This window comes from Drosophila melanogaster, chromosome 3R, assembly GCF_000001215.4.
Source record: "Drosophila melanogaster chromosome 3R".
Taxonomy (NCBI): Eukaryota; Metazoa; Arthropoda; class Insecta; order Diptera; family Drosophilidae; genus Drosophila; species Drosophila melanogaster.
In genome coordinates this window covers 11,650,772-11,674,077 of record NT_033777.3, presented here as the reverse complement: position 1 = coordinate 11,674,077, position 23,306 = coordinate 11,650,772, and the positions used below count along the sequence as shown (strand labels likewise).

Sequence of the window (23,306 nt, the reverse complement as noted above, 5' to 3'; positions counted from 1 at the left end):
GAAAGATCAGAAGTGCAGTAGTATCGGTTCATAGTTAAAACCCAATCAAAAAAGGTCTCACTTAAATGCGAAGCCCGCGAAATTTAAAACTTCAAAAACCACTGCTGGACATATTTTTTCTTGTAATTTACAATAATATGAGTATAGTACAGCTCGGACTTAAAAATAACTTACGTACATTAAAGCTCATTTAAAATAGATACACACATTGTTTGATTACATATTTGACTTTCTTAAAACAAGGAGAGCTCCAAATAATGATCATTTGCTCCGGATTATATGGCCCCGAAGCGCGTGACAGTGCAAAAACAAAAATTGACATTATAAATATGCAACAGATTATCAGGAGATATACGAATGTACGATTATATCACAATAATAAAGGAATACATACAATTTAAATGATATTTAAAGCCCGACATACAACGAAGCCTACGCTTAATTAGGTGCCAACATTCAAGCATAATACTAATTTACACTAATATTTCGTATAAAACATAGCTACTATTATTACAAAGGGTCCCATTGATCAGTGCTGTAAGGGTGAAAGGTGAACTCAATCGCAAATTCGGTTTCCACTCGATGGGCTCTGCCGCTAACACTGCCATCTGGCTTTCAGTTGTCATTGGACAGATTTGTGATCTTGGCCGCATACATGCTGGCCACCTTGTAGATAAATTCATACTGCTCCTTGGTCTGTACGGCGCTGGCACGTCCGCGTCGCACGTAGTAAACCAGTTGGGGGATGTCCACGGACCGCTTCGGTGTTTCCAGACTGCGGATGGCCATGTCCGACGCTATAATGGTACCGGTTCGTCCCGTGCCTGGAGAACAGTGAACGGTTAGCGGTCTGCAGGGGGAGAGATGAAGAAGTTAAGACACAGAACATTAAAAAGCCATGCAACACACAACAACTGCTTTGATATGAATGGATGGAGATTATGTCAACCTACCCCTGCTGACTTCGTGTTCCGCTTCGACTTGAGATGTTTCCATTAATCTCGTGGCTGGACGTGCTGCCCGCCTCGGCTTTGCTGCCGTCCGCATCCATTGACGTCTCCAGGGTCGCGGACTTCTCGCGCAGCTCGTTGGCCTGCTCAAGGGAGTAGGACTTCAGCGAGGATCGCGCTTCCAGCAGCATGGCGATGATGGGCGCCTCCTCGGCCGGTACACCCGCCTCAGGCCATTTGTACCAGTAGTGGGTGAGCTCACGGCTCTCCTCGCCATCCACTCGCTTCAGAACCAATGTGGAAATGGCATAGCGATCCTTGACTTCGCGATGCTTGAGGGTCACCTGGTAATCGCCATAGCTGCTATGATTGTCCAGAGTCGCCGACGGTGGCAGGTACTCGGCGCACCTCTCAATTCCGTTCTCACTGAGATCCGTCGCCTGGATGATCACCCGCGACTGCTGTTCCCAGATCATGCGCCAGAAATCGCTGGTCGTGCTCTCCAGCGGCGCCTGGCAGGCTATGTAGTAGTTGGGTGCATCCCTCGGGCCCTGAAGTGATTAAAAAAGGTATCAAAATGATGTCTTTCCATTGGATAGCATACTAGTATTATTTGAATTTGAAGCTATCTAGCGTTTTTCGGCAAAAAGACGACGCGAGGTTGAGTAATGACATAACCATCAATTAAAACCGATTGCGGCTTAACTCTACCCCTGCCCACACAATGACTGGCGATCAGCTACGCGCGCCTCTCAGATAAACGATACCATAAAATCGCACAACAGACCTCTGCTGCTTGAATCTCGACATGCTTAGGTTATCGCCAGGTGCAATGCCGATGAGCGCTCGAAATGATTCGCATGAATGCGCTGCACTGCATCGTCCACGTCGCGCTTGAATGCAGTTGTTTAAAGTGCGTTTTGGTAAACAACTGAAACATCCAACTTGGTGAACGCACGTCCTGCTTAATACATCACCATTTAATTATTCAAAATACTCTATAGCCTTTACCCAAGGCGCTTTCTTTCAGATTACTAACGTTTTAAAATCATACTATTCCTGTTCTGGTTATTAGATAAGGAGATTTCATTTATCCATAGCTTGTGAGTGCAAAGTAGTTGGCTGTTTTCTATGTGATTTCTTGTAGCTGAGCGCATGGGGGCGTAGCATGATGTAAGGGCATTCAAACTTCGTTGATCTTGGCTGGCACTTTCCCTTGGCGCAGTTATTATCTGCTGCTTTTCGCAGATGGGCCCATTTGCTTGCACGGATCTGGGCAACAAAGACGATGAGCCTATTTCACAGTCACGGCCAGCAGAGGAGCATCTAGCAGGTGAGTCTCATCGGGCGTGTAATTATTCGGGCGCCATGTTTAATGGCCCTCGAGGGGCCCGAAGATTCCAGTTAGGGCAGGGCGTCATGCAAGGCTCGCCACATATGTACATACGTATGTTTGTAATGTGCGCTCCAAGATGCCTCCAACCCGGCAACACAAGCAACTACATCCACATATCAATCAACCACCCACTCTAAACATGTGTGTGAGAAAGCGCCTAGTCGATTGTTTGTCTAGCTTCGGATGAGCTGATCCGCCGCCCACTTGGGAGACTCTGCCTCGGTTACTTACCCGCACATAATTGGCATTAATGTATTCCGTTTTGTCATCGTCGCCTTGCCGCTGGAGCACCACCCGCGTCTCAGGAAGCGGAATCACGTTGGCGTAGCTACGGTTCGCATTTCCAGTTCGAGGTCGAGGCGTTGAGTCACCATCGTTGTTATGGGTTTGGCCGGGAAAAAAGCAGGAAGATCAGTATTGTAATTGATTCGACAATTCGATGTGAACTCGTGCCGAGAAAGTGAACCCTTAATTACAGTGAGTACCGGTTAGGGGGAAAAAACAACCCCAATGAGAAATCTTAACTGATTTTCAAGCTACACGTTTCTGAATAAATTAAGTTAATAAAATTCTCCCAACATTTAATTATCTACCATTGAACTAGGCCTAATCTAATCATATCACAAACGTGTTATCAAATCATCTAGATTGCACAAGTGTGACCCAGCCCTTAAATGATAAGTGTACCTCAAACGCCCATTATTATTCGGTATTCACTTTTCCAGCAATGATTAATATCATTTAACTTACCGGTTCTTGTCCTCACAACCAGGTGGCACTTCGTCCGCCCTGGCTATGATCTGCGGCACGTCCCGGAACTCCTCGAAGACGTCTGAGCGCCGCTCCACGAAGCGGGCCAGCTCGCTGGCGGTCAGTAGATTGTGCCGCAGCGAGGGATCATCGAAGGCTGCATTGCCATAGGTGCGCTTGGAGGCTCTCATATCGCGACCCTTGCGCCTCACACTGCCCAGCACCGAAACGTTGTCCAGGGAGTAGGCATCCAAGCTCACAGGGCGACACCTTTGGCCGTAGGACGTCTGCTTCTGGCGTTTGCGCATCAAGTAGAGGAATGCCACCAGCAGAATGAGGGCCACCACACCAATCACGCTCACCGTGATGGCTATAATCACATTCACGTCCGTCCCATTGTCCTGGGCATTGGTCTGCATGTGATCCAGTTCGTTGGGATATGGAGCCATGAATGTGGGTGGCATTTCGCTTGGTGACTGTGTGGACGCGGTTGTCGTCTCCGGCAGCATGGTGGTGCTGCTCCTTATGGTGGTGCTGGCCACCGTGGAGGACTCAAAGTATACGGGTGGTGCAGGTGTTGTGGTTGTCGTTGTGGTGCTATCGTCCAGTAGACTTATCTCCACTGGCTGCATTGTTGTAGTGGTTAAGGGCGTCTCTGTTGTGGTTGTTGTAGTACTGGTTGTAGTGGTTGTCGCACTGGTTGTTGTCGTTGTCACCGCCATCGTCGTCTTGGCTAACTGCTGCTCGGTGTCCTGCTCATCAGCCACCTGTTGTCCGTCATGATGTTGACCCTCCCTCACGATTTCCTGGCCACCTGTTGCTGCCGGCGCTGCTGTGCTCTCATCCGTTGCAACAGCAACAGTTGCTGGTGCTGCTGGTGTCGTCGATTCGGGAGGCGCCTCGCCTATGTTATTGGTCTCCAGCGAGGACTCGTGCTCCTTGCTTAACTTGCTCACGTCACTGAGCAGACTGTTGGTTGTCGTGGGGTTGGTTTCCACTGCTGTTGCCAATGCCCCCAAGTCGCTCTCTGTTATGGCCACACTGTTATTGACCGCGTTATCGGTTTTCTCAGCTGTTCTTAACTCATTCGTATCGCTCAAACCGTCGCGCGTCTTCACTGTCACTGCCTCCAAATTCACTTCATTGCTTATTTGCGCAATTTCCGTTTGCGTGGGTGTTGCTACACTTGTCGCCGATGTACTTGTGTCCACGATCGTACTATTCCGCGTACTGGTAACGATGATTTCTGGCCGAATCGAAGTGCTCACCTCGCCAGCCACTCGCACACTAACCGATGTCGTTGTTGGCTCAACGCTTGCCGTTGTTGCTGCCTGCTCGCTCTCTGGAAATTTGGTTGTGGCAACGATGACGTCGTTACTGTTATCGTCGTTGTCGTCGCGAATGTTGCTGATTTGAGTCGCTTTCATTGCTATTTCGGTTGTGCTGGCGGCGGTGGTTGCAACACTTAATGTTGCAGCTGTTGTAGCCTCAGATGTTGCCGATGCTTCTGCGGCTGTTGCTGCCTCTGAGACAACCGGAGTTGCTGCCGTTGTCGATGATGTTGCTGCTGCCTCCGTAGTTCCACTTGATGTTGCAGCTGTCGTGGCCAGTGATGTTGCTGCCTCCATGTCTTGTTCAGGCGTTACATGTTCCACAGACATGGGCCTTGCTGTGGTAGTAGTTGTGCTTGTCATTGCTGATAACGTATCTGTTGAATTTGCCTTAGACATTTCACCTGACTCTGTTGCCGCTGCTGCTGTGGTAACATTCAACAGTTCCGTTTGCGTTGAATCAACCCTCGCTGTTATGCCGAATGTTGCAAGTTTCTCGGGTAATGTAACAAATGTTGCAGCCTCTGTTGCTGCTTCTGTTTCCCTTTGAGGCTCTGTAACCGCCTCTATCAACTTGGCATTGGCTGCATCGGACATCTTTTTGACTAATGGAACTTCCAATTGTTGCGTACGCACAGTTGTGGTCGTCATATTGAGGTCCATTGATCCAGGATCAGGTGTTGAAGGCATTGTTCGTGCTGTTGTGACGTTATCCTGTTCCAATCCCACTGTAATATCACTTTTGGAATGGGTTTCCTCTACCAAAGCTTCGGTAGTAGCCTGGGTGGCTCCCTCGGTGGCATCCAGAGTGGTTCTGACCACAAATTCGGTGCGATTCTCGGGCGTCAATGGCAGCATGGCAATGTTCATCCAATCCAGGAGATTCTTCTCCTTGTGCAGCTCCGTTTTATTGAGGGGCATATCTATATCATTTGCGAGATCAGTGTGGTTAAGGAGTGGTACGCTGGTAGTGGTAGTTAGCGGTGCCTTCGGTACCGCCTTCATTCCAGCAAGACTCCAAACCTCAGCCGTGTTGGGCAGTGTAAGTTGCTGGGCATTTGTGGAGTTTTCACTTATAAACTTGGCTCGCTTCTCAGGCAACTGACGGACCTCTGACTTTGAGGTGGACTCCTCGATGACATTCTCATTTGAGGCGAAGGAAACTGCAGTGGTTGGCAAAGGCGTCGATGTGGAAGTAGTGCTGGATGGTGTAGAAGTCATGGGTAGGGGTATCAACTTCATGGGCGTTACTGAAGCAGGAGAAGATCGGCTCGATTCTTCAGTGGTGGATGAATACTGCATGGAACGGCCATGATCGGAAGATCGAGTGGTTGTGGTGTTGAACACTCCCTCTGTGGTGGTGCTCGGAACTTCAATAGTTACTGGTTTTAATGGGAGCGTGGACTTTTCGCTTGTCGCAGATTTTGAGGTTTTATCCTTAATCTCAGGTTGTGCCTCTCCTCTTAAAGGAGAATTCGTTATGACTACATATTTTTGAAGGGCTTTCTCGGTTAACAAAATTTGTTCAGTGGTTGTGCTTAAAATCTCTTTTGAAAGACGTTCATCTTTAAACTGAGCTTCTGTGGATTTCTTATCTGTCACATTGGTCGGGTTTTGATCCAACTGAGACGTGGTTGTGGTGCTTGACTCTTCCTTGACAGTATCTGCAGAAGTTTCCGTGTCCTTTAGTTCTTTTACGGGATCCACTTGAGCTCCATTTAAGTGAGATTCCGTGGTGTTACTGGACTCATTTTTCTCGAAGGCTGCCGTCGTTTGCTTGACATTGAGATTCTCTTTCGGACTAGCAGTTTGGGTTTCGGTTTGATCCACAGTTTTTGCGCTTTTTTCATCTTCAATATTGGTTTGTGAGCTGAACATATCCGATTCTGCCTTTATGGCGACCGGTTCCCTGCCGATCCCACTTTCCCTGGGCGCCTTAACAATGTCAGGGTCAGTGGAAGTGGAAGCCATCGCCTGCTCCAAGCCGGTGGTTTCTCTTTTCGCAATGAAACGTGCCTGCGTTACCATTACGGCCAGGGCGAGCATTAAGCCACCTCTGAGCCACCCAACCACACGCATCGTATGTCGCTGCCTCTCGTTCTACGGCGTTGTATCTATCTCTTTCGACTCGTGCACCTCTATGGGTCAAGTCAATTCCACGTTCGACTGAGCCTCAAAATCGCAGGTTTTTATTTCCAGCTTTTAGCTTGAGTTATTGGGTTTGTGTTTTCGTCTGTTTTCTCATTTTTATTTTAGCAATTTTGCTTCCATTTCAATTTCCATAAAATACACCTGCAAGCGAAAAGAAGGCAAACTAATTAGCCACAAGAATTTCAGGTTGAATGCATTTTGTTTTCTATACATAGTTACTAATTCCCCATAAATGGCCTGACATTTTTGGATGCCAGTACGCTTAAGTATTCCTTGGAAAGCTTTCCCTTTCTATAAGTGGAGCTCTCCATAACTATAATTAATGTGATCAATGACACGTTCCGCATTCCCCGAAATAGAATGGTTTTTACCCACAAGTTCAAGGCTGTGTGACTCGTTTGGAAGAAATGAAATTTGTAATATATAGTACTCAAAACATAAATAAATAAGCAAGGTATTTTCGAAATATTTTATAACATATTCTTCGACATATAGATAATATGATGCTAAACTTTGACTTGATTTCTTAAGTTCAGTTCACCTTTTCCCATGATAAATAATGTCAAGGAAGCCCGAAAGGTTCATCGCACCGAGTGGCCAAAAATAGTTCACATCAAAGTGTTTGCCATCGCCATCTCCACCCACACAACAACTGTGACTCCAACTTTGAGTTGCGGGCCATTCATATAAGCCAAATCGATGTCATGGAACGAAGTGCATAAGGTTCATTCAACCACGGCCTCCACCACGGCGAACCCATCAAAAGTTGCTCTGGGAGTTGAAGTATTCAAGTCGAACTGCAAACATAGCCACCCAATAATAACGCGAGTTTACCGACTTCATTTGCCATGGTTATCGCCGCGTTGTTATCTGCCGATCCGAGCGATGTCATGTCAATAGTGCATGCAACCAAACTCAAGGTGGAAAAGCCCCTGCTACGCTTTTCCAGTCACCTGGGGCAGATAGGCCTACCCCCATGTCAGCAATTAGACCTAAAAACCCCACTTCGTTGGTGGTTGCTCGTCATTAATGACGTTGCCCTTATGCTATGGTGGTGCGATATTCAGGCGTGGCGCCACCCCTTCTGTATCACCGTTCCGTTCGGAATGAAAGTGTTAATAACTTAAATGGTGATACTTTCTTGCAAATGTGTTGGAAATTTCACACAATAGTAGAGTTTTGCAGCTTAGCACTTCCATTCAGCTGGCTTTTTGCCATGCGACCGCTGACTAATACCGCTAAAAAAAAAAATTTATATATATATATTTATGCACCTGTGTGCCCACAGATAAGATTTGCTTCAGCCAGACAGGGACAAAATCACAGCGAGGTATTTTGTAATTTTTTTTTTATATTTTTGAATGTCAACGCCGATACTGATAAAACAGCAGCGACAAAGGTAAACAATTATCAGTAATGTTGTTGTCACTGGAGGCCAGCGGTGGGTTGTAAAAGGTATGATGATTGAGCTATGATTTATTGACTCTACAAATATTGCAAAATTTATGTTCTAAAAACAATGATTTTTTCATAATGGGAATGAAAGGAACTGGTTATGAGGGGCTTGTTACAAATGAAATAATTTCTCAAACAAAAGCTTCGTTTATAATTAAGATAAATTGAAACACGTTTTTGTTTATATTTCAAATATTTTTCAAACATTTCGATCTTTTATTCCATATCTATTAAATTAATTTTGAATATAAAGAATTCACAGTTCCATTTGCACGAAAAGTATTTTCGATTTACGCCCGAGAGTATGCAGTAAATTTGTCTCATTTTTCGTAGTACCGAAACGAGACACAAATTGCACATTGGCGCCACTACCTACGATCAAGCTACAGAAATGAATACTCTCGACATTTAGCAACTCGGATGTATTAATTGAGAAGAACCGAACAAAGATAGAACAACCCATTGATACAGTGAACCACAGCCGTTGGCAAGGGAGTGCCAGGAAGGCAGTGTCCGCAACCTGAACCCTCCACTTAACCCAAATGAAACCCAAGTACCCGCGGGCGCTGGGTCTTGGTCTCCATTGAAAACGTGACTCGATCGGGGGAATCAAGTGCATCGTGGCATTGGCAGTGAACTGATGGAGCAGGGAACTGGGGAGCCGGTGCATGTACGAGATGTAAACAGAAATCAGCATTAGAGAAAGAAGCTCGCTGGGGAGTCGAAGTCGCAGTAGACTCATTTCCGCTTGAGCAGCACGCACTGAGGATGAACGAATGGCTCAGAATTCTCCGACTTGGGATCGCCATCCGACTCCGACTCCAACTACTGAATATCCACCGATAACGATCGGATGGATCGAGGATGATCGCAAGAGAATGCTAAACCAGTTTTTGCGGCCCAATAAAGCCGCTTCGATTTCGATTTGCAATTATGATTTCACTTGCATGGCGATCACGATGGATGTGGAGAATGGCTGGCGATCGCTTGGTATCTTAATGATCTCGGCAGTTGTAGTTGTTATTGTGGCCGGTGATAATGACAGCCAACTACTGGGTAATCATGGATCGATCTGCACTGGTGATTGATGGGCAGAAGCTTTGAGCGATCAAACTGCCGGGCATCGGATCGTTCAAGAAGAGATTATTGGGAATTTTCCCAAGCTAGCTTTAGTTAAAGCTAGCTAAGTCCAAAATATGCTTAAACTGGGAACGATTAAATGATCGTAAGACGATTATTGACATTTGGAAACAGATAAGCAGCACTTAAAGAGGTGGAAAATATGGACAAGATTCAAAGACACAAAGAGTTCCTTGATACAGAAAAGTTTTGAAATGTATGTGTTCATATCAGATCAGATCAGATTCTACTCTTCAAATGACTAAGCTTCGTGCAATTAGCCTTATTTTGCTTGAATTACCAGCATGATACACAGCCACATATATCTTAACCCAAATGACGGACTACTCACGCAGACTCCCGGCTCCAAATAGAATTCCAAAGAATGCCAACAGTTAGCTGGGATAACTTAGACATTTGCCAGAGATGCGTTCTTGGCATTTCTGCAAAGCTCGCTGAGGACGGCGATGAAGATGAAGATGGAGATGTTATCAATAATGAATTGCCAGCGCGGCTTGTGCCGCTCCAAAATCAGCGAAGTGTGATGGAGAATGCAAGGCGTCGCACGCTCAAACGATAACTGTGGCATTAGTGCCACATAGTTTGTATTTGGGACTTCTTTTGTTTTTTTTTCCGATTTTGATCCGGATTTACCGCTGCTCTATGGACTTAACCGTTGCGAGAAGTATCCACGGAAGTCACTCGTTCGAATGAGTCAATCATTATTTTCTATTTACGAACTTCCCATGCGTATCATAGCATCATTATGGGATGCAGACATTATTCACTCAAATCCCCTATCCTATAACTTCGAAATTTGTATCCATTGAGGCGGTTTGACGATGACTCATTTGCATGACATTTGCCTATATCATGCTTCATTCGCATACGCGTTTTTAGACAAATTTCTTTCTTTTCGGAGGAAAATCAAAGCCACAATGAGCGATACTCTGCCTCGAGCTGAACTTTCAACGCGATTAGGTTCATAAAAGAAATCGAAACCCGCAATGAAATCGAACTCAATCTCGAAAATCCAAAGCGGTCAACTGCTTTATCTGCAGCCACGGGTATGTGAATGTATCTGGTATACAGCGAGAAAATATTTTCCAGATTGGAACGTTTTAAACACATTCTAACACATTTTTTCAATGTCATTCCACAATAAGATTAAATGTTTTAATGAGTGAATCTTGAAATAATCTTGCTTATGTGCTAAACTGATATTTAGCTTACACCAGATAAGAGATTTTCTCGTATTTAGTTCTTTAATCTGTTTTAAACTATCTGCATGAATATCATCATCAATTGAAACAACTTATACATGTGTTATTTTGATCTTTTTTTTAGCAGATATTATATATCATTCAATATTATTTATTTTTCCATGTGCACTAAACGATCGCCTTCATCAGTGGTTGACCTTGTTGGCCCTGCCATTGGCGTTTATTGAACTGCCACCAGCTGGTGGCAACAACAACATGGCCTGTCCAAATCGCAAATGAGTTTAAGCATTAATGCTGTGTATATACGTTTAGAAAAAATTAAGATTTTAAAACACTTTTCCACAATATGCGCTTGATATTTTCTGAATTTTAGATAGCCCAACTTTATCACAGCAGATGTTTTTCATTTGGTATCCATAAAATGATGCGCACTACATGTTGTTCATATTGTACTAAAAGCTTGGAATTGTCATTCCGTTCATAGCATATCTTTCATCAAAGTAACCCCCAAAGTCTGAAGAGGTGGTCAAAGCTCTTTAGATGCCTCGATAAGGATATATTGGCCACGCAATGTGCAAGTTAGGCCACCGTCGAATTTGGACAACAATTGTCCGCTGGGCCGCCGTTGTGTCTCTGTCAGCTTATCTGTATCTGTGCAATTACTCTAATGACAAGCGCATGTGTTCGTATACCTGGGCTCAGATACACACATGTATGTCATTCGCATAATTGCCCCTAATGCAATTGAACAATTAGGCAAGCGCTGCAGCGCTCAGGCGCAAGCCGCACAACAAATGCAAAATAGACACACGAGTGCTTGCACTTAAAGAAACTAGCTTGAAATCATGTTAATAGATACTTCAGTTCAAGCTATCAACATTATTTTACCAACCACTAAATCTAATGGCCACAAAAAAAAAAAAACGTTTAGAACACTTTGTTGTTAAAAAACTAGAACTTTTGGCTAGTGATTAGCTTTACTTAACTCCAATTCATAATGTACTTTACTGAAATCCGATCCGAATTTTTTGTTAGTGTTTGATATGCACGACTAGATAGATAGCCATCTAATGCGTCCATATTTCATGTACCCATTCTAATGTCTCCCCGCCAAACATTTTGGGTCACCCGGCGTTGCTATAGAAAACATGCTCCACCTCCCCGCGATTCCACTCCATTGTTAGACGACATTTGTCAACTTAGTGGATAGCAATGAATCGCCACAAGTTGCATTTACCTCGAAACTAACAAATTGGCTTGGTTCGCTTTTAATTTGCTCTCCTTTGTGCAAAGCAATTGCGATCGAGTGATAATGGGTAAGCGGTTTATTAATGTCTCTAATAGTGTTGCCCTAATAAAAAACCAGGGTAGGCAGGATTTCGTCATTTCGTCGTTAGTGCTGCAATAACTCACTGCTGGAGAAACCATGTCCGAACGAACTAATGCCCCTCGATCGGTGGCTGCCCTTTTGCACGGCCTGGAACCAAACGATTTGAATGTCACGAAACCAATCCAGTCCGAGTCGTCGAAAAGCGCTCGACAAATTGGAACTGGCACGAGGGCTACTGTCCACGCTGGTGACTGGCCAAAAACAAGGTAACCACTCTGCAGCATTGCTGTTGTTTCTTCATGCTGTCCGATCTACGAACGTGGCTGTAACGTGTACTAGATTCGGGGCTGGCTTGTTAACCCAGTCATGCCCAAAGTCTGATTAAATTCTGCCAATATAAATGATAATACGCTGCTAAACATCGCGCAATTGGAGTTTTGATTGTTTATATCATATCTGACTAAATAAATTTTGTAAGATAATTATATCTAAATTTAGAGGTGACCAAAGCATTGGTAGTACATACTGGTACCAGCCGGTCTTCAGTGGGTTAACTGCGGCTAGGGAGAAGGGCAGCTGAAGGGGGCGGGCAGTTGGAGTTATAGCGCAGCCGCAAAGTGAACCGAATTGAGGTTACCCCACCGACAGATGAGCTAACGTTTCACGCATGCCCCAGGGTTTTGGGGTTTGTGTTTGGTCTTTGGCTCTTGGTTTTGCTGGTTGTGAGTTGTTGTGGGTTGTGGGCCTGGGAATGCACCGTGGACGTGACTCATGTGTGCTCATTCATTGTTACGTAGGAGCTGTCATTTGGGCTGGATGTGGCCCAAAACAATGCAGTTGTTGTTGCAGCACAGTTGGCAGACTTTTCGCAAGGCAAGCAGCTATCTGCACCGCCCTGCCACTTTACGGCTCAATGGAAGCTAAACGGCTGAAGAAGCGGCGGAAGAAAGCAAAAGTGGGCGCAGTGTAAGCAGCCGCCGAAGCACTTTTACTTTTCGCTCCATCGCGTATCTCATAGATACATTTCCAATTTTCCACAGCAGCCAGCGACAAGTTTTTCCCCCCGCGTGCTAAACGAGTTTCGTTCGTTTTGCTAAAGAGTGTTAAATGCGGAGAGAGCCGGCTGATGTCGCCGGAGAATCATCCGGTGGGCGTTACCTGGTAGATCCAGATGGGTTATATAACCATCAATTCGGAGACTTTCGTTTGGTAGCACTACTTAGCCCGAGCCAGAGAGTGAGATTTCTCCCACGCTTCCCGATACAATTACGAGTTTTTTTTTTTTGGCACTTTTTCTTTTGGCCTAATGTTATTACTTTTCACAAATTAGCCAGACACTTTCCCCAACTCTTTGTCGCTGCACAAAAAGAAAATACCTCGAACAAAGAGCGAATTTCTATTTATCTAAACAAATAACAAGGCAGGTTTCAAAAAATTACATATGAGTATCATAATACCCTTTTTTGTATATCAAAATGCTTTGCTCTTGTTTATTTTACCTTAATCGTCACCTTAAAAAATTATTTAATACGGCGGAATTTACCTCTTTTTGGGTCAAAGTTTTTTCGGGGTTTCCTCGACTTTGCACGCGAATCTCCCATTGCCAAGCTGCGTGCTAATTGAAGACAGTGTGCAATATTCATTTAAAACACCCAGGGTTCAAGGTTTGTGTAGATAATTTATTAGCACAGCTCCGTTAACCGGGAATCCAGACAGGGATTAAGGGGGCAGACCCAAATTGAAGGGCGTTTACGTTTTCCTAATTTCGTCATCATAGTAGGTACGTATACACTCAAAGAAATTGAGCACTTGCGTCGTTTGTTAAGTGTTAATTGGTGCTGAAGTCGCATATAATCGAACCCATATAAATTCATTTGCATTTCATAAAACAAAGTACGTAACCGGACCCAACCCTATAGAATCTGAGAAACGGGTTTTGTGTTAGCAAGAATTTGTTTAGAGAAGAAACCCAAAAGGCCAAGTGCTATAAAAACAAGTAATGCTCAGAAAAACCCCAGAAATGCTTCACTAAATTGCAGCGAGAAAAAGGTTAAACATTTGCAGTATTTGGTATGCAAAGTTGCTATAAGATTGGGGACCCACTTTGCGTGCAAATGCATCTGAGAAATGATGCTCGAGGCATTCAAATGATGAAATATGGCACCAGAGTTGTGTATCTTTCCGATACGTAAGTAGCGTAAACAAACGGCAAATGCATTGCACTGGCGAGCACATTTTCAGGCCTGAAAGGTAAACAAAAACAAAGGCGGTATTAAGAATGCAGAAGGTGGTGGTGGCATACACTCAAATAAGCGCATAAATAACACACATATGCTCCCATTTGAGGCAACATCTGTGGGGTTATGTGTAGGAAATGGCAAAAGAAACTCGAAGTCAACTAAATGGTTTGGCTTTCAAGTCGCATGAAAGGCAAGCAAAACTAGTTCAAAGGCTGCCTTGAGCTACTCTATAAACTGCCAGAGCATATATGAGCTCATAAGGTGACACAGGAGCTGTTCAGAGAAACGATATGAAAAAGTTTATTTATTCCTCTGTAGGTGTGTCCATTTAATAAGAATGTTCAGCATTTGAGTATGCCACAGTTGTCCACATGTATGAATGTTTGAATATATGATTCTATTTTTATTCAGTGGGTACTGTAACACAAGGTTGACTTCCTGCATGGCAGGCCCAAGTGAAGATGTAACTGGCAAACTGCTCTTAATTCAATTAGGCTCAATCAGTGCCCAAGTGTTTGGCGATTGTTCACCCGGCAAGTGTCTAGAATTGAATTAATATTACAATGGCAACGGAAAAAGGCAGCAGAACAAAGATATATACATATGTATATGGCCACCTGCCAAAAATCCAGATCTCTTCTAGAGATGCCACCAGTGTATTGTCTTGGTTCAATGACATGGAGTCTACCTGTCAACAAAACAATTAAAGTTTTAATTTAATTAAGCCGGCTCGAGTCGGAAGAGTGGGTGCAAAGTGAAGAATAATGCCAAGAGTCAAAGACTTTTCAATTGAGTAATTTAATTCGACGCCCAGTGTAGGGAATCGGGGCCATAACAGTATATAGCTCTTAAGTAATGTAATTTATTTTGTTTGTTGTGGAAACCCCGATCATTTTCCATTCTCCGATTGCCAGAACACGTTTCCAAGGTAGCTCCAAAAATAAAACCGCACAAATCGAAGCAAAACTGTTGCCCCAAAAGCGAGATAAACGTCGAAACAATGGAAGACGTGGGGCAGCAACCAACAAGGCAACAAGAGACAACAAGCCAACAAAGAAACAAAGTCGAACGGAGAAGAAGGCAGTACTAAATGCGAATACTAAAGACAAAGCTCATAGGTCAGGTCTCTAAGTTGGCAGGGCAAGTTGTTTGCCGGATTCTCTCTTTGTGTTTCTTGAAGAAATTGCGGAAGACGGAAGAGGAGGTGGTTCATGGGCGGATGAGGGGCTGGGATCCGTATGTGTGTTACCTACTGAACTGCACTCTTGCCTTAATGACAGATTTTGAGTCATCAAGGTGTGTAATTACCACTCGGCAAGAAGCGGGATGCAGCGGGAAAGTGGAGCGAGAACTGAAGCCGATGGTCAGATGAAAGGTCTTGAACATACGCACCTACCACACAGTTCTGTAGTTACATGGGTTAATCGTCTGAGTTTTTATATACACTACTTCAATACAGGTCAAAGAAATCTACAATTAATTTTTATGAAGCTGAATTAGTGGCACATATGAATCAGTTCTATAAATAATGTGCTTACATGCTTTAAAAAGCCCACTGATTCCACAAGTTCATTTATGTTGCACTAGGAATAATGATTTCAACGCGTGTACCTGTACTTCCTCTTAATTCTATTGGAATTCAATTTTCACATTTAATATTCAACTTTTGCGCGGAGTGTAATTTCATTCCGCGGCATTTTCCATCAATGAAGTGAACTATTCATGACCACAGCATCTTGAACAACATATACATACATACATAGGTAATAGAACCACAGGTGATATGGACAAAAAGAGCAGGGGTCAGATCCCATGGGTACGTGCCAGAATTGCACGACGAGAGGATTTCCTCCGGCAATCAGAAATCGGAATTCGCTTCGTTTTCTAAGATTTTCATTATCGCACAGTCGGCAAAGCTATGCACTGGGCGCAGAGCCACTCTGTTTTCTATTCCCAATTGCCAGTCCGCCAAAGTCAAGCAGGCACGTCTCGAATCTGGCTCCGAACGTGACTCACCGGCGATCTCTTCACTGGCTCCCCTTCGAGTCTTCCCGCCACCGTCTCCATCTCCGTCGAAGACCTCGAGACCTTCGCTATCGGCTCAAGCCTGGCCAATCCAATAGGGCACCGGCAGGAGACCGGTTTCCCCCGATTCTTGCCAACCACATTCCATGGATGTTACACAGAAAACAAAATTATGTGTTGAACACTTTTTTTCTTCATTATCTAGATTTGGTTGGTAAAATGCTAAGTCCCTAATGATATTTAGCATTCTTTCGAGCTAAATTTATTTCATTAGTATTTCTCTTTGTGCACTTGTTGTACTGCCCTTCCTTCGTTTCGAAATCACTTATGTTTCGTCATCCTCGTCGACTCGACTCATTTGGCATTCAAAACGCTTCTTTATTAACCCAGGCCCATTACCCAGCGATTTATGCTGCCCGTTCGCACATGCATAATGCATTCAAAACGTCTTTGCCGCCGCATTTGTTCTGTGGCTGCAACTGCAACAAGCTGCCATCTGTTGCTGCAACAATTGTTGCCTCCGTCTCGGCGTCTTTGGCTAAGTAACCTCTAATTAAATTGCTGTCTGCGGCCTTCGCCGGCAGCTTTCGATTCTCAATGAGATGGGATTGGGATTCTTCTGAAGCGGCTTGAATGGATCACTTAGCTTTGAGGTCTCGAGTTAACGCACCGCTGAAGTTAGCCGCAGATTTTCTGGTGGCGAACAGATTGAAAACCGAGAATCTCGTGTGTTATGTCATTGCCATTGAAACGGGCCGTTAAAAAGTACTGTTTTTATTAAAAAAGTGCAGGGACGAACGTGCTAAATGAATTTTTTTAAATTCAGATGTTTATGTTAGGTAACTGAAAATGTTCAACGTACTTCAAATACATTCTAGAAATTGGTTCATTACCAAGAAAGTAGTTAAGTAATGTGCTAAGTAAATGAACGAAATGATCCACGTTTCGGAGTCCTCAAATAAAATAATTACCGTGTTTCCACATGTGCGAAAATTAAGTAAGTGCGCACAAAAAACCAAATATGATTTTAACAATAGGGTAATTAAATAAAAAGCAGCAGCAACCCAGAAGTTGAAAAACAAACTACAACAAATCTGCCACAGCAACAAGAACAACAACCTAAAATAGCAAAAACAACAAGGCGACGAATGATGTTGAAAGTCGTTTTGCGGGTTTGACCACTGTGCTCGAGCTCTCCACTCTCCAGGTGCACAGGAAAAAATATAAAAGCTTTTGTAAGTGTCTGGTGTTTAATGACAATTATTTTTTTATTATTACACATCTATTGTTTTGGGATTTCTATCAACTATACTCAAAGTTAGCAGAAATGGCGATTAATTATAAGCTCAATCAAAATTGACCGACGTGTTTCCAGATTTTGTCTGTGTAGAGAGCGGAGCTGAGAGAGAGAATGAGACTCAAGCTAGACTTACCAAAATGTTTATATTTCATATATATGTATGTAGACTTCTCGGCAGCTCCAATTGTAAATTGACTATTTCAGCACTTCGCTTGATGGCTTATTGTTGTTGCGAAAACGAAAATAAATACACGTATTTAAAACTTCCACCACAGACTTCTCGGTTTTGTCTTCCGCGTTGACAACAATAACAAAAAGCTCACTTTTCTCTTGCACTTTAAGCCATTGAGCGATTTCTATGGCTTGCCATTAATTCACGATTAATTGCATTTTCAATTTCCATATTTCACGCACACACACACAACCACACATACTCTTTACTTCCCCTTTCGATTTCCCCTTCCCACACGCTTGTTGCTTTTGCTTGCGGTTTCTGTGGACTTCCCCTCTCACTCACTCGATTTCCGCACAATAGAACAGACAAAATTGTGTTAACAATATTTTTGTGTGTTTGTTTACTCGAAAAAACGGAACGCGAAAAGAGCGCCAGCATCCAGGAGCGCACACGTCCGACTCGTTCGGCGATTTTTTGCTTAATAAACTTCTGTTTTCCACTGTGGAGCTCGCTGCGGCTGCGAAGCAAGCAAAGAGAGAGGGAAAGAGAGAAGTGGCACAGTGGGTGATGTAGGCAATCTACATGAGAAATTATAAGGCTTCTGTGGCCAGTTTTCTGTCAAATCAACAACAAATAACACATCAAATGTAAGAAGACTTAAAAACTGGAAATAACTTTATTATATTATTATATTTTTCAACTAAAATTTTCAACTATTTGTCTAAAGTACCACTGTGTAAAAGCGAGTGTGCGCAAATGCGCATGTCTGAATGCGACTCTTAACAGCGCTTTAACAGAAAAGTGCAAGTGCACTGTTAAAGGGGACCCGTTTGGACCAGGATACTTAACATAATCTTGAAAATTGAATAAAATGTTATTGCAAGAATAAATCACATATTTATAATATCATACTTATATAATATATTCAAATCGCTCTTATTCCGAGCTCCATTCAAGAACGTTTTTGACCAGTGTTCATATCACGTCTACCTGGCAACAACGAGCGCCCACAACAAATCCCGTACAGTTGAAACCGGTTCCAGACACTTACGGTTTTTGTTTGGCAAACAAAATGATTGTCTAGAGCGGCGGGAGCAGGATATTGATATTATCGGGTAATATGTTTTGATCTCTGGCATTGGAATATAAAGGGCGTAGCTTAGTGTAAATACAAAGAGCCGACGCCCCCTAATAAATGCGATAATCTCCAATTAAGCAGGAATTTGTGGAGACGTGTCGCCCACTTTTGCCAGCTGCCTGTCATCCGACTGGCACTAGACTGCCCACTGCGCTTCGTTTTGTTTAATCTCGATACATTCAATTAGCATTTCAATGCTACATTTATTTTTAAAGCAGTGAAAGTTAACAAAAGTGGGAGACTGAGACGACTACGGATTGGTGGGAGGATGAGTGCAGCACGCAAATCCAATGATCCCGTCGAAGATTCACTGGAGGATCTCGTGTTGCCAGTCCATCATAATCAGCTGCGGCTTGAAGCGCTTCAGGGGACCTGAAAAAGAAAAGATTTTCATTAAAATTAAAGTACATACTATATGGTAATTTTTTTGGTCTCTTAAAATTGACATAGAGATTTCAACAAAATCCATCCTATTTGAAAATTTAATTTAAGCGAAGCTATGAATTTGTTATTGACACAAGACACCCACTTAGCAAGGCATAGCGCTGCTCCTTCTGCAGTGCAAGGTAATCCACATTGGGTCCCGTAAGGTGATCCGCCATCAATCCGTTCCCCCGTAGCTCAGGTGTCCAGATCTCGTCCAGCGCCGCATCCACCGCTTGCAACAGTGTCTTGAATTCACGCTGCAGTGCGGCTGCCAGGGGATCTGCATCCGCGGCATTGGCGAGCTGTAGGAGCGCTTTGCATGTGTCACGCACAGGCTGCTGCTGTTGGGCTATCTTCGTGACGTGGTTGTGCAGCGCATCGATGAGCGCGATGTCTTCGAAGGGGTTGCCCGGCTTCAGGCTGAACAGCTTGCGTTCGTGCTTGCGTCGGTTTTTGCTTGAGCGGAATGTCTTGCTGGAAAGGAGGAACACAACGGAAAAGTGAAACTTTGGCCGGGTGCATTGAAGCATTCGTTGGATTACCCAGTCCTTCGTGATGTGCCACTGTATTGCGAGGAGTGGAGACTGGTGGTGTCCGACAGTAGGTCCACCTCTTTCAGATTCACATCCGTATCAATATACCCCTCACCGGATTTTGCTTGATTCCGGCGGATGTCCAAAAGCCGCTGCTTGTAATCGAGGAAGAGTTGCAGATCAGCTTGCAGGGAGCTTTCTAGTTGAACACCATATGCTAACAAAGCGGGCGCTATTTTTTCTGCTTAAACGAAAGAAGTTATTACTTGCAACTATCGTATTATAGCAATGGCTAACCTGAGACATCATCATCCTCCAGACCCGCCTCGTAAATGGCTCTGCTGTACAGATGACCCTCAAGCAACACATCGAACTGCCGCTTTCGATCCTGACAGTGCTCCTTTACCAACTCATACGCTTCCATGTGGCGACCCTGCTGTTGCAACGGCCCCACCAGCGACTGGGCCACCTGATCCAGAGGTTCACTCAGCTTTTTGGCCAGCACCAAAACACGTTGCCAATCGAGAGTGTGTTTCGCACTAAGTAGCGCCTGCTGCAACTGTCCGCCACGTTCGTACATGAGACTGGCGTTGTCCAGTTTGGCAATGGCTCTAAGATGATCAGCGTAGGCCACGTAGATGTTTTTCTGGAACTCAATGTGCTCCCGATAGAATGCCAAGCCATCAGTGTACAGGCCATGCTTACGGATATACTCCAGAGCTTCCTCGTAATGCTGCTCTCCGCAGGCAGCAAGATGTGAAAGTGCAGAAGTATATCTTTTAAGATGATCATCGATCCGGAACTTGCGATAGTCTATAGGCAATGCCTTCAAATCGTTGAGATAGGGAAGAAACTCCTTAGGATCCTTTTGTGACTTTTGAGCCACAAACAAGACGAGCCCGAAATCGTAGGTGCCAAGGGCCACGTTGTACAGGTCGTTAACGTCCACCAAATAAAGAAGATGTTGCAGTAGCTGGTCAGCAAGGGACGCATCTTCTTGCTGCTCCTTCCAAATCACCTGGAGAGCCATTTCCAAACAGCCTAATTTTACATAGGCGGTGATCAAAGGCAAACGAAAACGGCTAACAAACCTATTCATTTGTTGTTCCAGCAGCCGACACACGTATTCCACCTTCTGATCGACCCTATAATCCGAGGGATAGGTCTGTTTGGACGCATCATAATTACTGGAGTACATTCCTTTGGTAAAGTCCTCGTTCTGTAACTCACTGAGGAACAGGCAGAGCCACTGAGGTTCATTGATATCGTTCAGAAAGGCGCCCACTGAGGACACGAACCGCTTCACATCGTGATCGAAAATGATGTTCAGGTTGATACGTTGCTTGCGCGACATCTCAATTGCCTTCTGGTATTTCCCACGTTCCAGAAGATCACCGACCAACTCGAGGACAAGCACACGAGGGCAAATGGCCTCCAGGTTTCCGCGTGGCAACTGCAGCACGACGCGTGCTTTCCGGGCCACTGCCGTTACTATCTTCGCACCGCGTTCAATGTTCCTGCTTGCCACCTGGCGGCGATCATCCAGTTGAACAAAGTGCATCGCATTTAGCTGGGTGTATACAAGATAATTAGTAACTACGCAGAAGGAAGTGACGTCCTCGCCAATGCGATAACCATCGATATGTAGTAGATGCTGATTGCGAAGGGTGACGAGAGCACCTAGGGAGAAAAATATTAAATACATTTAAAAGGAACTGCATTTCAATTATTTCGTTTTTAAGTGATCAGTGTTAAATACCTGTGTAACCATCCCAAATACATCCTTTGACGATAACCCAATCTATCTGGTCAGCCGGCTCATGCAGCTGCACATAAGATCGCTCCACCTTAAGTGTCTTGTCCGCTTTAAGCGACACCTCGTATGTGTGACCATTATTCACTGTTTGCACGTAAAACTCATTCATGGCATAAGGTGCGACGGCAACAGCATTCACCAATCCGTTGATCCGCACGGAACTGTGCACTCGATAGAACCACTCGCCTGGCTTGTTGTCATTATCCTTATATGACAACAGTAGCAGGCGTGTGGATCCTGCTGAACTGTGAGTGGCCAGCAGATAGTGGGGCGAGAAATGGGTGAGATTGGCCAGATGCAAGCCAGAGAGCTCGGCATCGGGCATAAGCATAATGGGCTTTTGTAGCTCTTTGCCTAACGTATGTATGTGTTCATTTAGGTATATTTTACGATCGCAAGTATATACCCACAAGCTGGTACCATGGCTGATGAAGGCATTGATATACGTTTCGAATTTAAGGACGATCTTACTCATGGGTGGTGGTACTATGGCCTCGTCGAAATCTGTGAGCAACAGGCGTTTACCATCAATGACTCCCACGATAGAATTATTTCGATCTACGGCAAATGCCCAGCGGTAGACCAGATGCTTGCCACTTTCCTTAAGAACGTGAAGTGTGTGTTCGGCTCCACACCGCGTGTCCCAATGGAGCAGTGCCAGAGGATCCGCTTGTTCAAAAATCAACACCTGCTTCAAATACCAGTGGTAGTTACCTATTGTATACAGGTACACTCTCTGCTCTTCTTTGGCACATGTCCTAATGGCCAGTATGTCGGAGTCCTCGCTCCAGCGCAGCTGCACCACCGGCTCCTCCTGGAGATCGAAGGGAAGGACCAGCTCCCGATGTCGCAAGCCATTTTTCTCAAAGAGGGCTATGGTAGACTTGTTGGGAAACTGCTGGGGTACGGCAATCCAATTACCCGTAGGCCGCCAGACAACAGAATCTTTTAGATTTGCACTCTTTTCGGCTGTGTGATTCAGTTTTCCCTCGCTATCGTACACCTTAAAGGTGCGACCCAATTGGGCTGCCACATAAGACACAACAAAAAATTCACCATCGCCTCGCCAGGAAATGCTTACATCCTGTGGGGTAAACTAACCGAATTATTGTTTTTCTTTATGCTGGTTAAAAGATTAAACGCACCTGATTTAATTCCTGTTCATCGCGGATGAATGTAGAATCGGATTCTTTCTGCTTCGCAGCCTGCTTTCCCTCCGATCCGTGGAACTGCGTCTCCTTCTTGCCCCATCCCACATTGACAAACTGCTGATCTGGGTCTAGTTCCGCGTCCAGTGGCTGCTCCGCTATAACGTCGAATGTGCTGGTCATCAACACCACGTTGTGAGTGCGGGTAACGAAGGCCACCACTTCCTGATTAGGCGACCATGCCATGCTCTCTATGCCCACGTCACAGAACGTTCCCTCGCTGGTAGCTCCTGTTTGGGGGTCGACCAGGATCACTTCACCAGCACCACTGGCCACGCAGATCGCATTGTCCAGCTGTAAGAACTCCACTCCCACTATGTCCGGCAAATCGGCAATGACTTTTAGTCGTACATCTCCGGACTCCTGAACCGCGTAGATCTTGTTATCAGCCACCACGAAGTATATGTCCGAGGCGCCGCCATTTAGTTCAGGTTGAAGAAGTAGATGCTGGGGATGAGCCACTGCATTCAGCTCCTTGCAATATCGCAGCTTCAGATTGCGCATATTTCGTAAATATTGCACGTGTGGAACTGTGTGACCAGAGGCTTAAATGTCACTGCGGTGATAATTCTTTAATGCAATAATTCAATCGTTGATCAAAGGTTTTTTTGTGATATTTATATGATTATATGAATATGTTTATATACAATATTAGGAGGTTATAAAAAGTACAAATTTTCTTGATTTGTTAATTTTTTCTTTAACATTAATATAAAAACAGCCACAAGCACACATAGCTA

General features: G+C 44.5%; 2 protein-coding genes across 4 annotated transcripts; both read right to left on the bottom strand.

The window, feature by feature from the left end:
* Positions 1-103: 103 nt before the first annotated feature.
* CG42327 (uncharacterized protein) lies at positions 104-17,929 on the bottom strand. The gene is made up of 5 exons (NM_001043241.3): positions 17,404-17,929; positions 3,097-6,719; positions 2,578-2,674; positions 954-1,501; positions 104-850 (listed from the first exon to the last, which is right to left on the bottom strand). The coding sequence occupies exons 2-5, from the start codon at positions 6,504-6,506 to the stop codon at positions 616-618; spliced, it is 4,290 nt and encodes a 1,429-aa protein (NP_001036706.2). The 5' UTR covers positions 6,507-6,719; positions 17,404-17,929; the 3' UTR covers positions 104-615.
* Positions 17,930-18,386: 457 nt separating this feature from the next.
* Positions 18,387-23,107, bottom strand: Elp1 (Elongator complex protein 1). 3 transcript variants are annotated; one of them, NM_001275549.1, is made up of 6 exons: positions 22,504-23,107; positions 21,302-22,454; positions 19,840-21,222; positions 19,552-19,783; positions 19,113-19,483; positions 18,387-18,955 (listed from the first exon to the last, which is right to left on the bottom strand). In NM_001275549.1, exons 1-6 carry the CDS (start codon positions 23,068-23,070, stop codon positions 18,891-18,893), a joined length of 3,771 nt encoding a protein of 1,256 aa, NP_001262478.1. In that variant the 5' UTR covers positions 23,071-23,107; the 3' UTR covers positions 18,387-18,890. The 3 variants fall into 3 exon arrangements, with proteins under 3 accessions (NP_001262478.1, NP_001262477.1, NP_650098.1); NM_001275548.1 differs by having other exon boundaries at positions 18,769-18,955; positions 19,552-19,786; positions 21,302-22,442; NM_141841.2 differs by having other exon boundaries at positions 18,769-18,955; positions 21,302-22,442.
* Between the last annotated feature and the right edge of the window lie 199 nt (positions 23,108-23,306).